General features: G+C 45.9%; 1 protein-coding gene across 3 annotated transcripts; it reads right to left on the reverse strand.

The window, feature by feature from the left end:
• Positions 1-208: 208 nt before the first annotated feature.
• LAT2 (linker for activation of T cells family member 2) lies at positions 209-20,670 on the reverse strand. 3 transcript variants are annotated; one of them, XM_083588065.1, is made up of 13 exons: positions 20,578-20,670; positions 15,763-15,875; positions 15,248-15,290; positions 12,591-12,634; positions 11,078-11,126; positions 10,202-10,239; positions 8,242-8,280; positions 7,577-7,607; positions 5,538-5,596; positions 5,274-5,330; positions 4,031-4,099; positions 2,961-3,012; positions 209-529 (listed from the first exon to the last, which is right to left on the reverse strand). In XM_083588065.1, exons 2-13 carry the CDS (start codon positions 15,848-15,850, stop codon positions 517-519), a joined length of 582 nt encoding a protein of 193 aa, XP_083444191.1. In that variant the 5' UTR covers positions 15,851-15,875; positions 20,578-20,670; the 3' UTR covers positions 209-516. The 3 variants fall into 3 exon arrangements, with proteins under 3 accessions (XP_083444191.1, XP_083444190.1, XP_083444192.1); XM_083588064.1 differs by lacking the exon at positions 20,578-20,670 and adding an exon at positions 18,355-18,479; XM_083588066.1 differs by lacking the exon at positions 20,578-20,670 and adding an exon at positions 18,355-18,471 and having other exon boundaries at positions 2,961-3,009.
• Positions 20,671-21,108: the final 438 nt, after the last annotated feature.

The raw sequence follows: 21,108 nt of genomic DNA on the forward strand, positions 1-21,108 counted from the left end.
GTTTGATGGCAGAAGGGCAATAATTTCGCTCCCAATTATTCAACCATTGCAACGCCCACATAAGGCTCCCCCATTCTGGGGGGCTTTCAAAATTACACCGTAAACGGCACTGCTCTGGAGTAACCTCAGCTTCCCAGATGTTGTAGGGACACATTCCCCACCCCAGCAGAACGGTTAAATCTCTTGTTGTGAATTATACACAGGGGTCGCTTGCTTCTTTTATTTTCTAAACTGCTTAGAATACAATAGACCTTGCTCTGGCTAACAGACAGAACAAATAAAGCAAGAAAATGAAATGTAGATTGCCGTTTGCTCATACTTCATTTATGAACAATCTCTTCCCCTTAACACACGCACGCACTTTCCAGTTGACTCTTTTTGGAGAGTGGCCTGCCTTGGTGAGGTGCACATCGCTGAATTTGCTTGAAGTTGAACTGCAAGGCAGGAACTAGCTGCAAGTGGCCAGGTTCCCTGGACTGTGGAATGAATGACTGCCGAAGCTCTCTTTGCCAGCTCTTAGGCAGGAAACCTAAAGGGAAGAGGGTGGATAGATAAGAGGACTCTTTACAACCCCGGTGAGTTGTAGGGGATCTTTCAAGCCGAATCCCCCATTTGATACATCCCCAATAGATGACCATCCAGCATGTACTTCAAGACATCCAACAACCAAGAGATCATCCCTTTTGGGTCATTTGTCCCATTGTTGAACTTTTCTTGCAGTCAAGATGCTGCTTCTGTTGCAAGAGACCCACCCCACTCATTCTCCATGCGGGCAACTTAAGTAAACCTAGTCCTGCCCTCCGGGGCAGCAGCAGAGACCAACCTTCACCGATATGGAAACCATTCAGATATTGCAACTTTGCAATCATCCTCGCTCAGCATTCTTCAGGCAAATCCTCCGACCTTTCCTGGTCAGACCTTTCCCCCCATTGCCCTGTCCTGAACCTGTTGTAATTTATCTGTACTCTCAAAAGTGTGGGCCCCCAAACAGGACACAGTGCTCCAGAAGAGGTATAGTGGTTAAGAGCGGTAGTCTCGTAATCTGGGGAACCAGGTTCGCGTCCCTGCTCCTCCACATGCAGCTGCTGGGTGACCTTGGGCTAGTCACACTTCTTTGAAGTCTCTCAGCCCCACTCACCTCACAGAGTGTTTGTTGTGGGGGAGGATGGGAAAGGAGAATGTTAGCCGCTTTGAGACTCCTCCAGGTAGTGATAAAGCGGGATATCAAATCCAAACTCTTCTTCTATTGCAGTAAAATTACCACCTATTCTGACTTGGAAACCATGGCTCTAGGAACTCAAAAACGGCATTAGCCTTCCTCACCGCCACATGTTCTGCTTGCAAACAACTGCAAGCCTGAGCTCTTGCCTGACATGTTATCATCTCCATCCCTTCCAAGTTCTATGCATCTGGATTTGGCCGGTTGTATGGGGCATCCCCAGGTCTTCCTAGGTTTGAGGCTTTCCCCATTTCTTTTCTCCCTTTTGGGTCTCCCCACCCCAAAATGTGGGAGGCTGTGAAAGAACTGAACTAAAGGATTGGCTCAGAGCTCAGAATAAGTTTGAGAAGAAGGATGCGAGAAGCTCAAGTCACTCCAGCCTAGTCTTGTTTACACAGGGCTGGGCAACCTTTTCAGAGCTGAAGGCCTCATTCACTTGGAGGAAAGTGATCAGGGGCCATGAACCAATGGTGGTGAGTCAAAGCAGAACACCCCTTTTCTCTCCCTTATTCGACTATCACCATTGTCTTCCATTTTCTTTTGTGGAACATAGAGGAGGCATCAAAGGAGATGAAGGGCCAGTAGCAGCTGCAGATTGCCAACCTCTGGTCTACTCTGACAGCAGAAGAGAAAGGGGAAGAGCCGTGGCTCAGTGGTAAAGCAGCTGCTTTTGATGCTAAAGGTTCCAGGTTCAGTTCCCTGAACTGCTGCTAGCCAGGGTAGCCTAAGGAGTTGGTCAGCCCACTTGGTATATATGGCAGCTTCCTATATAGCTCTCCCGACATCTGAGCTGAAGGTCTTTCCTCGGTTCTGTATACCTGAAGGAGCGTCTCCACCCCTATCATTCAGCCCAGACAAAGATCCAACACTGAGGGCCTTCTGGTGGTTCCCTCACTGCGAGAAGTGAGGTTACAGGGAAGCAGGCAGAGGGCCTTCTCAGTAGTGGCGCCCGCCCTGTGGAACGCCCTCCCATCAGATGTCAAGGAAATAAGCAACTATCCTACTTTTAAAAGACACATGAAGGCAGCCCTGTTTAGGGAAGTTTTAATGTTTAATGCTGTGTTCTGTTTTTAATATTCAATTGGGAGCCGCCCAGAGTGGCTGGGGAAATCCAGCCAGATGGGCGGGGTATAAATAAAAGTGTTGTTGTTGTTGTTGTTGTTGTTGTTATTTTCCTAATCTTGCTGCCAGCAGTCCAGTTCACTCATGCAAGAGGTATGAGGTGACAGAAAGTACTGGACCACTTCAGACTATAGGGGATGGATAGCAAATTTTTTTTAATGCTCACACTAACAAAAAAAACCCTTCCCTGCAACTAAAAAAATCACAGCAGGCAAAGGACAGGGCTTGAAGCTCTGTCCTTGGTGTGCTAGATCTCTAATTGCAAGGAATCCACTTGCCACATTCTATATTAGGCAGGTTTTGCATCTGGGACCTTAGGGGTATAACCACATGCTCTTAACACTGAACCATTGAACAACCTGAGCTGAGGGAGAAGCCATCGAAAGTTCTCAAGCAGACAATGACTGTGTGCAGACTTCCTCTCCATATGTTTTGGACCACAACTCCCACTAGCCTGAGACCACATGTGCTGGCTGGGGCTGATGAAAGCCATAGTTTAAAACATCTGGAGGGAAGCAGCTTGTGGAAGCTTGCTTTACACCCATCTGCCAGAGGCAGGGAGAAAAAAGCAGACACACACACACACACACACACACACACACACACACATATAAATTACCTGCAGTTTGGATGTGAATTGATGTAATCTGATTCATCGTCGTCAGAGTCTTCTGGTTTGAGAAAAACATTCCAGGGTTGGTCCAAGACATTTTTGATGTAAAACTCTCCACATTTCTCCCTCCCAATCATGCACTAATTAGCTAGGGGCATGATCTACCACAACTTCGTTCTGCTGAAGTAAAGCGGTCTTGGGCAATTTATCATGTTCATCCTAGGAAAACTTCCCAGATATTTGAGTCCTATAGATGCAATAGCTGACTTCAACCATCAAGCTAAACTGTAGTTCAGTACAGTGGTACCTCAAGTTACAGACGCTTCAGGTTACAGACTCCGCTAACCCAGAAATAATACCTCAGGTTAAGAACTTTGCTTCAGGATGAGAACAGAAATCAGGTGGCGGCAGCAGGAGGCCCCATTAGCTAAAGTGGTACCTCAGGTTAAGAACAGTTTCAGGTTAAGAACAGACCTCCAGAACGAATTAAGTTCTTAACCCGAGGTACCACTGTACAATGCAAACAAGCCATACAGCAATGAGAAGGAATTCAGAAACTTTTAGTTAACCCCAACTTGCCATGTTGCCCAGACCCGAAATGAGGGCTAAAACTAACAAAAGTGGTTTAAATGAGCCAGCTTTGGCTTGTTTGAAACAAACAGTAAATGCTAACCATGGTTGGGGTCTAGACAACATAAAACCATGGTTAGCCCAAAGTGGAAGCTTCTGAACTCCTTGCACTTGTGTGGAAGGAAGAGGGAAGGGGCATCGCCAAGGACTCAGGGCACAGACACAAATTTACCTAAAATTTGCATGTACTAATTTAAATGCACAGATGCAAATTTAGTTCATCTTTCAGAAGGGGAAAAACAAAAATCTGGCTTTTGCTATCAGGGTTTACTGTTACGGGCTGGTAGATCAGTACAATCCGTTCCATAGCTAGAAAGCAGGAAAATGCTTTATGTGCAGAGCAGATAGCTCAAGAAAGTTAGCCAAGTCACGCATGACATGCATCATGTCATCAAAGAATTGAGATTGTAGATGATTTCTAAGAGAATTTGCAGCCCATAGTTCACCTGCGATCTGCGAGTGCTTCCATATCTGGATCGTCGTGCTGTTTTCATAGACATCCACATCTGCCAAGACTACAGAAAGGAAAGAGAATCCAGTCAGGGGAGGCAGCTGAAATTATTTGATTATTATTATTACTAGATAAAATGTCTCGAAGCAACTTACAATTGTAAAAAGAAACAAGCAAAGAAACAAACAAACAACTGCAAGGACTTAAAATGTCAAACAAGATGAAGATTGCCGGCTGAGCAAATCTCATACAGGTCCTATAGGTAACCGGTTAGGCAACTAGGATTCTGGGGGAAAGAAGCAATGGCTGCTCTGAAACAATTGCATTGAAACAATTGCATTGTTTGTTCGCAGGCTTACTTCCAAACTTCTTTTCTCTCGACCCCATCATAGACTCCTCTGTATTTAATGGCTCTGAGTGCCATTCCTTATGTAGCCAAAATGGCACCACCCACATTCTGGAGGGATGTCTCAGCAGACTTGACCCCATGGAAACCAAAAGAGCAGCCCAACGAGGGCTGGGCATGCTCAGTGGCCCACATTCCCCACCACAACTATCCAGTGCTAGCTGGTTATTACAGGGGTACGTGTGTAAAACTGGGAGAGGAAGGAGAATGGAGTGTTTGCTGGTGGGCAAGGTCATGTGGTTCGTTTGTGAGGGAACCGCCAAAAGGCCCTCGGCATCCAGGCAGAACAATGGGGATGGAGACGCTCCTTCAGGTATACTGGGCCGAGGCCGTTTAGGGCTTTAAAGGTCAGCACCAACACTTTGAATTGTGCTCGGAAACGTACTGGGAGCCAGTGTAGGTCTTTCAAGACCGGTGTTATGTGGTCTCAGCGGCCACTTCCAGTCACCAGTCTAGCTGCCGAATTCTGGATTAGTTGTAGTTTCCGGGTCACCTTCAAAGGTAGCCCCACGTAGAGTGCATTGCAGTAGTCCAAGCGGGAGATAACTAGAGCATGCACCACTCTGGCGAGACAGTCCGCGGGCAGGTAGGGTCTCAGCCTGCGTACCAGCTGGAGCTGGTAAACAGCTGCGCTGGACACAGAATTAACCTGTGCCTCCGTGGAGAGCTGTGAGTCCAAAATGACTCCCAGACTGTGCACCTGGTCCTTCAGGGGCATAGTTACCCTATTCAGGACAACAAATTATAATCCTTATTAACAAGGCTGGGCTGATGAAATTATGCCTGGTGTTTAGAAAGTGGAGAGATAAACACCCTAGTAAATAGAATTTACCAAGCCCACTGCTTCTTGATGGGCCAGCCACGTTTTCATAAGAGTAGGTATCTTCATCTGAAAGAGGAAATATTTGAGAATCAACATAGCATAAAAAAGAAGCCTAGTATCGATTAGGTGCTTGGCTGAATGCATATAGGAGGAGGGATGTGGTCGTGTGTCCCCGACCCAGCCCCTGGGTGCACTGAGCACGGTATCTCCAGGACCCTCCACACATCCAAACTGCACACCCTTCATCTGCGTATTCTTGTCTCGTCCACTTACCACTGGATTGCCTTACGAAACTCCCACAGTTGTAATAAATATCTGCAGCGATTGGTTTGCTAGAAGAGGGAAGAAGAGGGAGGGGGGCAGGAAATCCTTATGGAGTCAGAGAGAAGGATTTCCACCCAAAGCTCAATATTTTGGCTACCGAAAAGGCACTGTGACTTGCCCAGGAAGCATTTGCTACGCAGCTCCAACATTCATTTATCACTGGCACCGCCATATGAAATACCACAAACAGACTAAAAACACAGTATTACAATAAAGCTGTCAGGCACATCAGCAAGAGCTGGTTGGGAAATAGTCTTAGGCCCCAAAGGCCTGTCCGAATAATACAGTTTTTAGAAAAGCGAGCAGGGGTGGCTCCTGGTGAACTTCTATTGGCCAGGAGTTCCACAGGGCACTGTCCTGACAAACTAAAGGCTTGGTCCCTGGTACAGGCCAGTTGAAACTCAGGGGCATGTGAGACCAGTAAAGGTGACCTACCCTCCTGCATTATTGTGCCTGTTTTCTGAGGTGAAGCGCTAAGAAGAATGTAAGAAGAGGCCAGCATCCTGTTCTCACAGTGGCCAACCAGTTGCCCAAGAGCCCTCTCCTCTCCTGCAGTTTCCAGCTGCTGGTATTCAGAAGCAATAGTACCTCCAACTGTGTAGGCTGAGCAGAGCAAACCTGGCTAGCAGCCATTTGTAACCTTTATCTCCATGAATTTGTCTAATCCTCTTGTAAAGCCATCCAAGATGGTGGTGTTGTGAGAGGCAGAAGGCATTGGAAGAGGCCATAGTTGAAATGTTTTCCACCTCAGTGACGACAACAAGCGTTTTGAGACTCTCTGGGCCAAATAAATATGTTTTTTGATGGACCACTCTTTCCATCTAACTCTAGAAGCCTTCCGAAGGAAGCCGCTTCTGGAAGACCTCCTAGGGGGCACAAAAAGATTGTGGGAACAGTTTGATAAATATTCATGGAGGGCAGTTTAGGGGCTAGTGTTATGTACTGAAGTTCTCACCCTGGGCCAGCAGGGGGATACTGTAGATAGTTATGCAAATAAGGGATCAAAAGTGACGTTCAGTGATTGGATAGTTTTAGAAAGTTGTTACAGTAACGTACTGGAGCTCTATATAAGCAGGCTGACTGAACCCTTCAGTTCAGTTCTGTTCTGGCCTGTGAATAAACAAGAGCTGTTTGAAGAATTGCTGTGTCGTCTGATATGCTCACCCACAACTTAACAGCTAGTTTTGGGTGTGAAGCTACTGGATATTTTTTACCAGAGTTTTATGCTCCCTTCAGTATTGATGTACATTAAAGGAACTGCTAATTTGGGTCGATTTGGTTTTTTTAAACGTTACGTTGTAGCGACATTATACTTTTCATTGTGTACCCTTATGATACTACTGAATTTAGACTGTGAACCATAGAATCATAGACGTGGAAGAGTTGGAAGGGGTACCTGAGGATCATCTAGTCCAACCCCATGCAATGCAGGGGGTATATGCAGCTGCCCCATAGGGGAGCAACCTTGGCATTATCAGCGCCATGCTCTAACCTTTAATTTGAATTCAGCCTGATCTTTTATTTCCCTTCTCTTCCCTCCCCATCCCCTTTTATGAAGATCACCCACTCTGAGACCCCACAGCTAATTCTCACCTGGCCTCCTCGCTGGCCCAAGTAGGACCAATTCAGCCAGCTAGCCCTGGGGATTATCTAATTGATTTTTGATTTTTATTGTTATTCATGTTTTTATACTGTGTTTTATGCTGCTTTTATAATTAAGTGTTTTAAATTTGTTGTTAGCTGCCCTGAATGGGGAAGGGCGGAATATAAATAAAAAATTATTATTATTATAACCAACTGAGCTATGTCGAGCGCAGAGGCATTTGTGGAATTTATTATAAGAAGGTATTGGCTACGACCAAGATTTCACGTGGCCCATGTAGGGGGAAAAACCGGAGTCCGCTGTACCTAAGAGATCAGGAGAGTTTCAAAATAAGCAAAACACCCTCCCCTCCTGCCCCCAAAGCCTACTGCAATCCTGGACTTACACATATGCAGGATCTTGCTCCATTTGCAGCACTGAAAGTACAATTGAGTGACCGTTAGTTCGAAGGCCATGCACAACATCGAGATAAAATTCAGAAGACTGTGCTGAGGTTTCCTCTCCAAATCCCAGTGGTGCTGGGACCAAAGTATATGGCAGAGAATGGAGAGATGAGTTCATCCAACAAGCCCTCGCACACAGGGTGAGGAAACAAGATGGCAAGGGAGAGGGGACAGGACAGGGCAGTGAGAGAGTTGGGGCAATGCTTCTCTTGCGCAGAAGGATTCTGCTTCAGGTTCTGGCTCATTCTCCTCCCATGCTCAGTGGCAGCGGCGCTGGAAGGGGGAAAACGGGACACTCTCGGATGAAATCAGAAGCTGGGATAGCTTCTGTAATTCTGTGCATGTTCGGGGAAAATAGGGACACTTGATGGGTATGGTGCTGTTGACTCATGAAACAGCAGGGCTCAGTTTATGGGGAAAGGGTATTCCATCTTCTGATTGCACACACCAGTTTTGGAGAAATCCTGGCCTCTTATAGTCTCTTGGAAACAGTGGCCGAAGGGGGCTGGATTCCCTCTAGCCCTCTGAAATTCACCCAGCACCAGTCAGTGCTCAAATCACAGCATCCGTTTCCTTCACCTGCAATATGCTGAAATAGCGCACTTACCTTTTTCAATATTTTGATACCTGGGCTCAGGGCAGGCTTCTGAAAAGAAAAACCATGACTGGGTGTGATGAAGTTCTGCCTGTTTCATCAGCCTGTGTTTGGCATGCGTTCATTCATAATTCCACCTCGCCCAATTTCAACGTTTATTGTTCTGGCACAACATATGGACAAAAGTATTTTATGCGAATGCATGCATTTGTCAACATTTTGTTTATCCTAAAATACGCCTTTGAGATCCACTTGGGTACTTCAGTACTAAAAGAAAAGAAAAAAAGGCAAAATATGGAAAGTGCAAAATCTGAAGAATGGTTCCATTCAATTTTTAACATTAATCCCCAAAGTCAGTGAGATCTGTGGGTCTTTCCTCCTCCCAGACCTTTTTTTAAAAAAATCTGGATCAACAGGCTGCTGAGTGATTTTGAGTTTGAGTGGCACTTGTCAAGCATTAAAACTGCTTGTACATTTTCAAAGCAATAAGCAGGTATGGTTTCAAATTAGATGGGCATTATTGGTGTGTTGACATTCTTGCATTGCAGAGGGTTGGGTTATATGAGTCTTGGGGTCCCTTCCAACTCTACAAATCTATAATGAGAAATCAAAAAAGAGTTTTGCTCCGCATCATTTCCCTAACAAGCTAAATTTGAAATGCTACAACGTCACCACCCTCCTGAGGGTATCGTGGAGAATGAGTTGGGGAGGGAAGTGTTCCCTCTCTGACCCCAGAAATATCTGCCAGCCATGGGTCGCTCTCTTCAGAGGCTGCTCTATGAGGTCTCCCCAGTACAGGCCTGTGGAACCTGTGGCCCTCCAGATGTTAGGATCATAGAATCGAAAGGGACCCAGTGGATAATCTAGTCCAGCGCTCTGCAATAATAATAATAATAATAATAATAATAATAATAATAATAATTTTTATTTGTATCCCGCCCTCCCCGGCCAAAGCCGGGCTCAAAGCGGCTAACAACAGGTAAAAACAGCAGAGTGTACATAAAACCGCACAGTCAATTAATTAAAATACATTCTATAATCAATTCAGAATCAAATTAACGGCAACCATGGGGTTCTATGAAGATTACAGAAGGAGAGAGGGGGTCAGACTGTGCCTTGGCCATAGCAGGAATATGCAGCTGTCTCTTCTGGGGATCAAACCTGCAACCTTGGGGTTATCTGCACCATGTTCTAACCAACCCCATCTCCCATCAGGCATCTTGCCCAATATTCAGGGATGGTGGGAATTGCAGTCTAGCAACATCAGCCCTGTCTAGGAAAGTTTTTAATGTTTGATTCTATGTTTGATATTCTGTTGGGAGCCGCCTAGAGTGGCTGGGGAAACCCGCCCAAATGGGTGGGGTATAAGTATTATTATTATTATTATTATTATTATTTATTATTATTATTATTATTTGGAGAGCCACAAGCTCACTGCCCCTGCAGCTTTGCTTCAGGCAACATTCAAGGTCTATGATGAATATTCCTGAACATAAATCTCAATTTTTATGCATATTCTGTATTGCTTTGCAATGCAAACCACTGCTTGCTTCCAGAGGTAGTATTCCCTAACGCTACTACCCTCAGTATCTTAGCTGAATTGCGTACATGCTTGCTTTCAAGTGATGTGGATGTTGGTTTTAGCCACTCCTCCTGTGGCTTCTCTATATTGTTTAACCAGTTTCTCCTCGTCACCCTTTGCGAACCACAGTTCCCAGGATACTTTGGGGGAAGCCATGCCTGTTCAAAGTGGCATGATACAGCTTTAAATGTGTGGTGCGGAGGTCGCCAAAATGGGCTTTTCATGTGGCCTGTTTCACAGAAACACGCCAGCATCATGGACACGACGCTATCGGACTTACACGCTTTAAAAGCCCATCAGTTCCAGACAGAGAATATTGAAGACTATGCCTGAGTTTAGTCTGGCTCACGGGGCCTTTTCAGGTCCTGTTAAATGAGTAAGAATACTTACGAAGGTGACTTGGAAGGGCCAGATGTTTGCTTCTTATGCTAAAATATAGAGGGACATATTTAGAAACAGAGGAAGAATACGAGAAAGCAAGGAATGCTAGATCGTGGCGTGCCCAAGCCTACCCAACTGCTTAGACTGGGTGCTTGGCCAGGCAGATGGTAGCTGGCCACAGGACCTTTTCAGCAGTGGTACCTGGTTTCTAAATTAAGGTTACCAGATTTTTTTCAAAGAATCTGAGGACACTTTAAAAAAAAAAAAAAAAGAGGGGGGGAAAGTTATTTTTAAAAGTTTTTGTTTTTTGTTTTAAAAAATAAGTAATATCTTCTCTTCTGTGGGCAGTTGGCCAGGTGGCTGGGCACTCTCGCTCCTGGCTCAATTTGGATCATGGGGGGGGTCAGCGGTTCCCCCAGTTGACGTGCCGGGTGTCCCTGGTTCCCCCTTGGCAGTGGCAGCAGCAGTCTCGGCAGCCCGGAGCCAGCCTGGTAGCGCAGTTGGCTCTGGCTGGCTTCAGGAGCTGCTCGCTGCCGTGTCGTCCACCATTTTGCCTCGCCGGAAGTCCCCATATGATGTATAACCAATCACACAACATCCATTCCCTACTAATAAATCTACGACACTTAAAATATAAATCCGGGGACATTAAATGAAATCCGGGGACATTCTGGGGACGGATTTTGTCCGGGCACAGATTTGTAAATCCGGGGACTGTCCCCAGGAAACAGGGACATCTGGTAACCATATTCTAAATGGGGAGGGAGAGGGGAGGAGAGAACCATATTCAATACCCTAAGCGCCCACTGGGGTAAAAATGAAATAAATGCATCAGGAAGATGGAGCACGGTCTCCTTCAGAGGCTGCCAAAGCAGCCTGACCTACCTTCGTCCTGGCATGTCACATGGGATTTTTGGACAGTCATGTCTCGACACTGAAAACAGACAGGAGAGATAGAGACAACAAGTAGTCACGCCTTTGGAGGGGAAAGATTCAAATGCTGCTAACTACATCAATGCAGAAATGCCGTTTCTGCTACCGCCAAAAGAAGGAGGTGATGCCTGGGACTGGTTGGATGCAGAGGGATGGTGAAAGGAACCAGCTGGGAATTCCCCAGGGGAAGAAGGCTCAGAGCCTGGGGAATGGTGGTGGGACAGGGGAGAAGTGGGAGAAGACTGGGAAGAGGAGGTGTCAGAAGCTGAAGAGGTAACAGGGCTTAGTGAGCGGGGAGAGTCTGTGGCAGAGAGCAGTGCAGAATCAGAGGCAGACTCAGAGATGGGCCAAGAGGCAGAGATGAGTCAGGCTGGTGAAGAACCACAGGTAGGGCCGGATTTAGGTTTGATGAGGCCCTAAGCTACTGAAGGTTGTGGGGCCCTTTATATGTCCAGCTGACGTTCGTCAACAACAAATTGTTGCTGTTTTTTGTGTTGAATATATGCTATGTGGTAATTTATGGACCTAATAGGTATCTAAAGCCGTTTGTACATAACAAAATATGTATTTTATCAAAGTAATTGTTGAACTTATATTTTGGAAATGTACATCCAGGTTATTTTTCCTTTAATTTTTTGGGGGCTCCCAAGAGAGTGGGCCCTAAGCTATAGCTTGTTTAGCTTATACATAAATTCAGCACTAATCACAGGTGTCTCCCCCTCCTGCTGTGACCAGCTTCATTCTGCCCTTGCATCCCAGAACCAGAAGAGGCATGAAAAGGGCGGAGGAGAGGTTGGCTGCACGCAGGCACCGTCTCCAAATGCTTGGAACAAACCCTTGAGAGATGAGGAGCTTGTCGCAGCAGGAGCGGGAGAAACTCATGACTCTTCACCAGCCCAACTCATCTCCGCTTCTCGGCCTCCCTCCTTCTACTCTCCTGCTTCAGCTTCTGCCGCTGATTCTGGACTTCTCTCCATCACAGACAGAGAAGTGGAGACAACCACCCGATGGTAAACTCTCTAATCCTGGACTAAGCTCGCTAACTGCATCATCCTTCAAAACAGAACATGGTTTCCAAAGACCACATATCAGGTACAACGCACAATCACCTATATGGATCCACTTTGGGATCCAGTGGGAGTTAACTCAAAAGAACACACTTATACCTCTCTCACCACCGAAGAAACACAAGTGAATAGCAGAGAACCTACACAAACGACGCTGACACAAAACCCCACATATATTAAGTAAAATAGAAACATCACCACCCGACCCCACCCCACTCACCTTTCCCCCCTCCACCTTTTCCCCCCTTTTCTTCCTAATGTCTCAACAAATGAAACTGATCTGTAAAAAATGTTACTTGAAAAACAGAGAGAGAGAGAGAGAGATTGCACATACTTTTGAAAACCAAGAAAATATTTAATAATAAAAAAACAAAAATGGGGGAAAAGAACACACTTACTCGAATGGGAGCGGGCCACCTCAAACCTCTGCTGCTCTGCGTAACTGAAAAGATACAGGGAGAATCTTTGGTGTTTAGTTTTCAACATTTTGCCGCCGAGGACTGCATTCCCTTCATTATGTGCAAAGATGTGGGAGAAATTCAACTTAAAGTTGACAGCATATGCACAACTTGCAGACTTAACATATAGAATAAGAGAGCAAGAAGAACATATGTTTAAAGAAGACTGGAAAACGTTTATTGAATATATGGAAAATAATCGAGTGCAGCTGAAAACGCTGGCAGCTTTAAGATAAATTTGACAGCGTAAATCATTTTTGATGGACGCAATAATGGAAAACCGATTCGTATAGTTTTTGTAAAATATGCAGGGATAGAAGATATGCAAAATGAACCATGGAAAGAGAAGAAGGGAAGTCATTGATGTCATTTAAGTATGTAAAACGTTTATCTGAAATTGTAAAACAGAAAATTTAATAAAAATCATATTAAAAAAAATATGTGGGAGAAATTCAGTTCAGTTCATGTTTAAAGGCAAATGTATCAAATTCACACTTTCAGAAAAATATGATTATTCCTGCATTGCAAGCGACCTTTGGGATGCATTCCAACTCAACAATTTGATGCTTCTATGAGAATCGAAACACAGCCATCCTTTGAAATTCCTACTTATCCAAATTTTGCAAATGCAGTTCCCTCACAAATGTCTACACATTATATTAGGGGGAAATATGCTTAGCAATTAGCATATTATTGGAAATAACATAAAAAATGTGCCACGTTAGGAGAAACTGCTTGCAAAGGCGTATTCGTTAGGAAAAATTCACAACAAAATGCTGAAGAATTTTCATGAAGGTGTTTTAAAGAAAAGATCGCAAATTGCTGCAGAAATCTGGAGAAATGGCTAAGGCTGGAAAAAGGAGAAACCGAGAGAGCCAGCAGTGGCCAGGGACAAGCCAAAAGTGGGCAGGTCACCCCTTCTCTCTCTGCCACCCCATTCCCCCCACCCCAACCAATATGAAATTAGGCAGCATGCCAGCTATGGCTTTTAAGACACCAGTTTGCCCATCCCTGGCCATTGGCCACGTGAGCTGGAGTCTGACAGTGGGAAGGCCAGAGGCTTCCCCATCCCTGAATGAGAGAAAGCAGAGCCATTCTCAGTTATGGAGTAGACTGCTGCAATGTGTCCTCTGTGGGGCTGCCCCTGGAGACTGTTTGAAAACGTCAACTAGTGCAGGACATAGAACACTAATGTTGGAACTCAAAGCACACATTGCACCAATTCTGTGCTGCTTACATTGCCAACCAATTTGCTTCCAGACAGAATTTAAGGCACTGGTTTGGGACACCTTCAGATTGGTGTTTTGCCGGAAAATAATAATAATAATAATAATAATAATAATAATAATAATAATAATAATATATTTATACCCCACACAAAAGGGATGCGGGTTACGCTGTGGGTTAAACCACAGAGCCTAGGACTTGCCAATCAGAAGGTTGGCGGTTCGAATCCCCGCAACAGGGTGAGCTCCTGTTGCTCAGTCCCTGCTCCTGCCAACCTAGCAGTTCGAAAGAACGTCAAAGTGCAAGTAGATAAATAGGTACTGCTCCGGCGGGAAGGTAAACGGCGTTTCCGTGCACTGCTTTGGTTCGCCAGAAGCGGCTTAGTCATGCTGGCCACATGACGCGGAAGCTGTACACCGGCTCCCTCGGCCAATAAAGCGAGATGAACGCCGCAACCCCAGAGTCGGCCACGACTGGACCTAACGGTCAGGTGTCGCTTTACCTTTACCTTTATACCCCACCCATCTGGCTGGGTTTCCCCAGCCACTCTGGGTGGCTTCCAACAAAATATTAAAATGCAATAATTAATCAAATATTAAAAGCTTCCCTAAACAGGGCTGCCTTCAGATGTCTTCTGAAAGTCAGGTACCAGTAGTTGTTTATTTCTTTGACATCTGATGTCCTTGATGCAATATTGCACATTAGTTGTGGGTTGTACTGGAACTTCCACACATCATTCTGCTTCTTTAGCTGTTCTGGGATGCTTCTGTAATGTCACTGAATTATTGCCATCTGGAGGGGCCCTGTTGCACCATAGCGCAACAACAACAAAAATCCAAAACGTTTCCGGTATTTAATTTATATGCCGCTGGCTTGTAATAAAACCTCTTAAGCAGTCTGTGTTTGGTTAATGTGCTGCTTCCCCGAGGGCACTGTTACTGCTCCTCAGCTCGGGGATGGTTTTAGAAAGCTGTTTGATTTTATTAAACTTCTTTACATGCCGACTTGGGAGAGCTAAGGCAGGGTAGAAAACTCTGGCCCAAAACCTGTGCTGCCTTGCAGCTATACTCATTTATGAGAAAGGCTTTCTTGAGGAACAATCTGGACCTGTTGCCTTGTGGGATATCTTTGGGGAAATAAAAGGTTAAAGAGTGAATTTGGAGTGGATGGCATCTTGTACACCCACTTCTGGCAACTCCTGCAGCCAAGCTGGTGCCGAACGTATGGCTCTGCTTTCCTTTGGACCACATCAGGGAGGCTGAGAGGGGCGTCTTGTTATCCGGGCAGCCCACACTGCATACACACTGCCCAGTCTTACGCCCCAGAGAGAAATAAGAGAATCAGACATGCAATGGTGATCAGCTACTTACTGATTCCTCTGACTGTCCAGGCCTGTCTGCTCCTGTCTCCCTCCTACAAGGAGGAGAGAGAGAAACACAAACATTTGTGAGCTAAAATTATACAAAAGGTGGGAGTGGGGGAAACTAACATAGCATGGTCCAGAGCAAAAAGTTATCATTTGTCAAGAGAAGATGAAAAGGGGGAAATCAGGGTCATTCTAAGGTTGTGTGCGGTAGGTGCATTTGCAGAGTGTGGTTGGCGGGGCAGTAGCACCGTGCCCATTTTACAGATAGGCAAAACTGAGGTTGAGCAACAGTGGTTTCGTCAACACATATGCTTAAGGTGTCTAATCCTGCGCACTATCAGATTTCCAACTGCACCATTTCCCAACAATTGTGTCCAACAACACACACACAAAAAAACTGTAACCTTCTCTTTGTGGCCATAGATGAGGCCCGTTTTTCACAATGTGTTGGGGACTTATATAAAGAGGGGAAAGCCTCTAAACACGGATCCAGACCCGTGTTTCAAAGCTAAGCCTTACCTGTCCGTTGGCATTTCATGCACATGCTGACCAAGGCTCCTAAGAACATCAAGGAGAAGGCGCCCCAAATCAGCTCCACTTGGCTCATAGCTCGATCTTGCCGCAGCTACAACCTTGAAAATGCAAGAGCAAGGTGGGTGGACAACTCAAACCACAACACGTGTACCTCCCCTATTCCAGCTGCACAGAAGCAGACAAAGACTACCATACGCTCCAACATTTCTCCAATGAAAATAGGGACGTCCCATTCCATAATTATGTTTTTTCTATTTATACTCCACACATCTTACTGGGTTGTCCCAGCCACTCTGGGCGGCTTCCAATATAAAAACATAATAAAACATTAAACTTCTTTTTTAAAAAAACCCTTCTCAATTCAGGATTGCCTTCAGATGAATTGGGGGTCGGATAACTCCAAATCCTCCAACATTTCTCCCATGAAAATAGGGACATTCTAAGGAAAAGCGGGACATTCCAGGATCAAAACAGAACTTGGGATGGCTTCTCTAAATCAGGGATGTCCTGGGAAAACAGGGACACTTGGAGGGTCTGGACTATGCCTGTGTGTAACCTTCTGCTCCTCTCACTTCAACCCTCTGCTGGCACTGGGAGACAGTGGAGCAGGAGGAGGAGATATGGAAGCCCTTGACTCTCCACCAGCCTGACCTCTCTCTCCCTTCTCCTGCCTCTGAGTCTTGGGTTCCCCCAAGGAATCCTGGGAGCTGTAGTTTGTTAAAGACACTGGGAATTTTAACACTGTGAAGGGGTAAACGCCAGTCCCCAGGATTCTCTGGGGGAAGTCATAAGCTATAAATGTGCATTAAATTATGCTTTCAGTGTAGGGTGTGGAACCACTCTTTGCAATGCACATTACTACCTGAAGAGGGAGGTCTCCCCCATGGCCTTCACGCCTGGAGTCAAACGCTATCCAAATGCATCACATTCCCACCCAATTCGAACTCGGCTTGGATATTTGAAGGGAACAAAGCAACTCACGAGGCCTTGGCTCACCAAGCAAGGAGGAAAAGCTGGAGACTGTTGCTCAGACAACTTCTCGTGCTGCCATTGGAAAGTCTAGAATCATAGGCCTGGGGTGACCGGAAACATTGAGAGCCAGCCCTCATGGGATGCTGATCACTGGATCCCTCTAGTTAATAGAATCATGGAGTTGCAAGAGATCTGGGTTGTCTAGTCCAACCCCCTGCAATCTCAACATGCTGTCTCCCATCCAATTTGAAACCATACCAGACCCTGCTTCGCTTTGCAAGTGTGCTAGCTGTTTTATCGCTGCACCACTAGGAGCTAGTGTCATCTAAGCTGACTGGCAACAGCTTTCCTGGATTTCAGATGGAAGATGTTCTCAGGCCTGACTGGAGATACTGGGGTCTGCTCTTCCACTGAGTCCGCAGCCAGTCCTTCCCTCACCCCCAATCCTCCCTAACCCCACCAGTACAAGAAAAGACTAATAGGTTTTAACATGTGAATAAAATAAAAAAACGGGAGAAGCAGTTACTCTCTCTTGGGGATGTAACCACTGGCGTGGTTTGCAGACTAAATCCAACATCTCTTCTTCTCTCTCTCCTCTGCTGCTCACCTGGAATTGTCTCCCAATTTACCTGAGCAACGCTGCATCCCTGACATCCATCTATCCATCCCCTTCTTCAGAACCCACCTTTCCTGAGTGACTTTTGCTACAGCTCCCTCACGCCTAAATCCAGCCAGAGTACATGCACCCAGAAGCTGGTGGGAATTGTAGTGCAAAACGTCCAAGGGCACCAAGTTGGTGGAGGTCAGCCAATAGTGTCCCGGGAGAGGGAATGGCCTGGTTATTGGACACAAGCCAGAAGAGGAGCCCTCCTGCTAGCGGGGAAGGGTGTGCGCCATTATATGGCACCTTTTTGTTGCGATTCCCACCTTGTAACGAATAAAGGCTCAGCTTGGTGGCACATTTTTCGATTTTAACTGCCTAACAGATAGCCTCTCATCTAAGTTCAGTTTTCACAAGGAAAGAAGGAGAGAGATTCAAGGATATTGTAGGCTGGCGGTAGAGAGAGAGATATTAATGGGATAGAAGGAGAGCAAGGGTGAGAACCCAGATAGATAGATAGATAGATAGATAGATAGATAGATAGATAGATGATAGATAGATAATTTATTACGGTCGGAGACCAGCTTATAAAACACACTTGGGGGTACAGTCACAGAAGGAAAACAAACAATTAAAACAGTGTACAGCAATAAATTTAAAATTTATAAATGCAATAAGCGTATAGACACTTAAAACTTTAAGATAAACTACCGCAGGGAGCTGCACCAGAGTCACCCATGGAACCGAGTTTGGGGATTTTCTTAGCAAACTAGTTTGAGTCCTGAGATGGTCTGCGCACAGAATCTGGCGACCATCCTAGAAGCTATTCATGCAGAGGAATGAAATAAGGTCTTAGCGGGTGACTGCTCGGACTGACAAATTAATAGCCCTAAATTAGTCTTTCGCCCAAAAGGTTCCCCCATTTCTCCGAGAACCCAGAAGTGAAGTGTCTGGAGTTGAGGAAGGAGGCGCAAAAGTGAGAAGGCAGCTGAAGGCAGCCCTACCTTCTGGCTCCAGTTGTTCTCAGGAGCTGCAGCTGATCCTTTCCCCTCCGGCCATCTCCCCTCACTCACTCTTCTCTGCAGAAAGAGCTGACCTCAATGTGGTCACTAGCTCAGAGACGGTGAGCAGACCTCTCGCTTCCTGTTCCCCTACGTGAGTCACCAAACCCAGCATCCGGCAGCCGGGCTCGGACGCGGCCCTCTCATCAAACCACAAGACCAAAAGCAGAGCCGTGGGCTGGAACGCCTGCTCATCGCATTCAGGTCAACCGCTCAGCCAAACCTGGGAAAAGGCTGGCTTAAATCCTACAGGTTGACTTGGAGGAATATCGGAAGCTGCCCTCACAGGAGAGGCAGACCACCCGGATCAGCTAGCTCACTGCTGCCCACAATAATTGGTACTGGCTCCACGGGGTTTGGGGTAAGTCAACCTGGATAGCTCAGTTCATTAGAGCATGGTGCTGATGATAACAAGGTTGCAGGTTCGATCCCTGTATGGGTAAAAAGGTAAAGGTAAAGGGACCCCTGACCATTAGGTCCAGTTGTGACCGACTCTGGGGTTGCGGGGCTCATCTCGCTTCATTGGCTGAGGGAGCCGGCGTACAGTTTCCGGGTCATGTGGCCAGCATGACTAAGCTGCTTCTGGCGAACCAGAGCAGCGCACGGAAACGCCGTTTACCTTCCCGCCAGAGCAGTCCCTATTTATCTACTTGCACTTTGCTAGGTTGGCAGGAGCAGGGACTGAGCAACGGGAGCTCACCCCGTCGTGGGGATTCGAACCGCCGACCTTCTGATCGGCAAGTCCTAGGCTCTGAGGTTTAACCCACAGCGCCACCTGCGTCCCTCCCTGTATGGGACAGCTGCAGAATTCCTGCATCGCAGGGGTTGGGCTGATCCTCAAGGTCCCTTCCAACTCTACAATTCTATGATCTTCCCTAGCCCTTTCTGGAAATTGAATCTGGGACCTTTCCATCCAGAGTGTGCACTGAGCCACAAGCCCCTCCCCTAAAAATAAAGTGACTTTCCACTCCTCGTGGTTTTGAATGACCGAGAATCATAGAACTGTAGAGTCAAAAGTGAACCTGAGGGTCGAACCTCCTGCAGCGCAGAAATCACAGCTAAAAAACTCCCCGGCAGATGGCCATGCAACCTCTGCTTAAAAACGTCCAAGGAAGGAGACCCCACCATCTTCCGAGGCAGTTTATTCCACTGTTGAAGAGCTCTTACCATCAGAATCTTCCTGATGTTCAGTCGGATTCTGCTTTCTTGTCATTTGAATTCGTTGGTTCAGGAGAAAAGGAGCAGGAGAAAAACAAGATTGCTCCATCTTCCACAGAACAGCCTTCCAAATACTTGAAGATGGCGACTGTATCTCCTCTTAGTCTCCTCTTTACGAGACTAAACAAACATGCCCAACACTCTGCAACTAGGCTTGGTTTCCAGACCCTTGATCAACCCATTTTAAAAACAATTACAGTGGTCCCTTGGTTTATGAACTTAATCCGTTCTGGAAGTCCGTTCTTAAACCAAAGCATTCTTAAACCAAGGTGTGCTTTCCCATAGCAGCGGGGGACTCAGTTTACAAATGGGACACACTCAACAGGAAGCGGAACATGTTCTTATTCCAAGCCAAAGTTCACAAACCAAAACACCTCCTTCCGGGTTTGCAGCGTTCTTAATCCAAGTTGTTCATAAACTAAGCTGTTCTTAAACCAAGGTACCACTGTATTTCATTTCACCAACAAATCTCTTTCCAAGAAACATCGCAAGCTGATTTGACAATAAAAATGTTCAAAAATGAAAACGTACACAAAAACTAATTTCAAATGCAAGACAGGTAACTGACTGGGATAAAGATCTCCATCGAAAAGGATGCTTGATAGGCACCAAAAAGGCAATAGAGAAGACAACCATCTGATATGTAAAGGGAAGAAGTTTCAAAGGGAGGGTGCCACCACAGTAGAGGCCCAGCAATTCACAATGTGCCACTTTTGCCATACAACACAGTAGCTGTAACTCAGAGAGCACATGGCTTTGAATGCAGAAAATTCCAGGTTTGATCCTCGGCCTCTCTAGCTAAGGCTGATCAGAGAACCAGAGCTGCTGCCAGTCAGATCAGACAATATGGAGATGGATCTGACCTGATAAAAGGGAGATACAGGCCAAAGATTCCAGGGAGAAAGTCTCAGATGTTTTCTGAGAATGCGTTTTTCAAACACATTTCACTGTCGGGCCCTACAACTTTTTTGCATTGCATGTTGCTAGGCCCACTTTGAAACAGGAAGCTGATGTGCGATAGTGCCAAACCACGACACCCCTTTGAACAAAAGGAACCATTTAATGTGAAACCAAGGTCCCCCCCCCCCCCGAGCTGAGAGACCCTAAAAGATCACCCCACTCAGGTGTTAAATTGCACTTGGTAAAAGTTGGCTTCAGGGCTATTTGTGATAAAAGCCATTCAATAACAGGGGGTTGTATGTTTTTCATAAATGGAGTAAACACTAAGGGTGGAACACCAAATAAGAACGTCCTGTGGTAAAATTATGGGGTTCAGGACCTAGAGCATTCCAGGGAGGCATTGTTATTATTTTTTTGTTTTGTTTTTTTATTATGTATTTTGTGTTGGCTTTTTTAACATCTTTATTTAAAGTTCAAAAAGTACGTAATTATATGTGCACTAAACATGGTGAGACGTAAATAAAAAAGAGAAAAAGAAAAACAGAGCACGTGACGTGTGGAAGGGGAAATAAAAGGGGG

This window comes from Podarcis filfolensis (assembly GCF_964270895.1).
Source record: "Podarcis filfolensis genome assembly, chromosome: 15".
Classification (NCBI taxonomy): Eukaryota; Metazoa; Chordata; class Lepidosauria; order Squamata; family Lacertidae; genus Podarcis; species Podarcis filfolensis.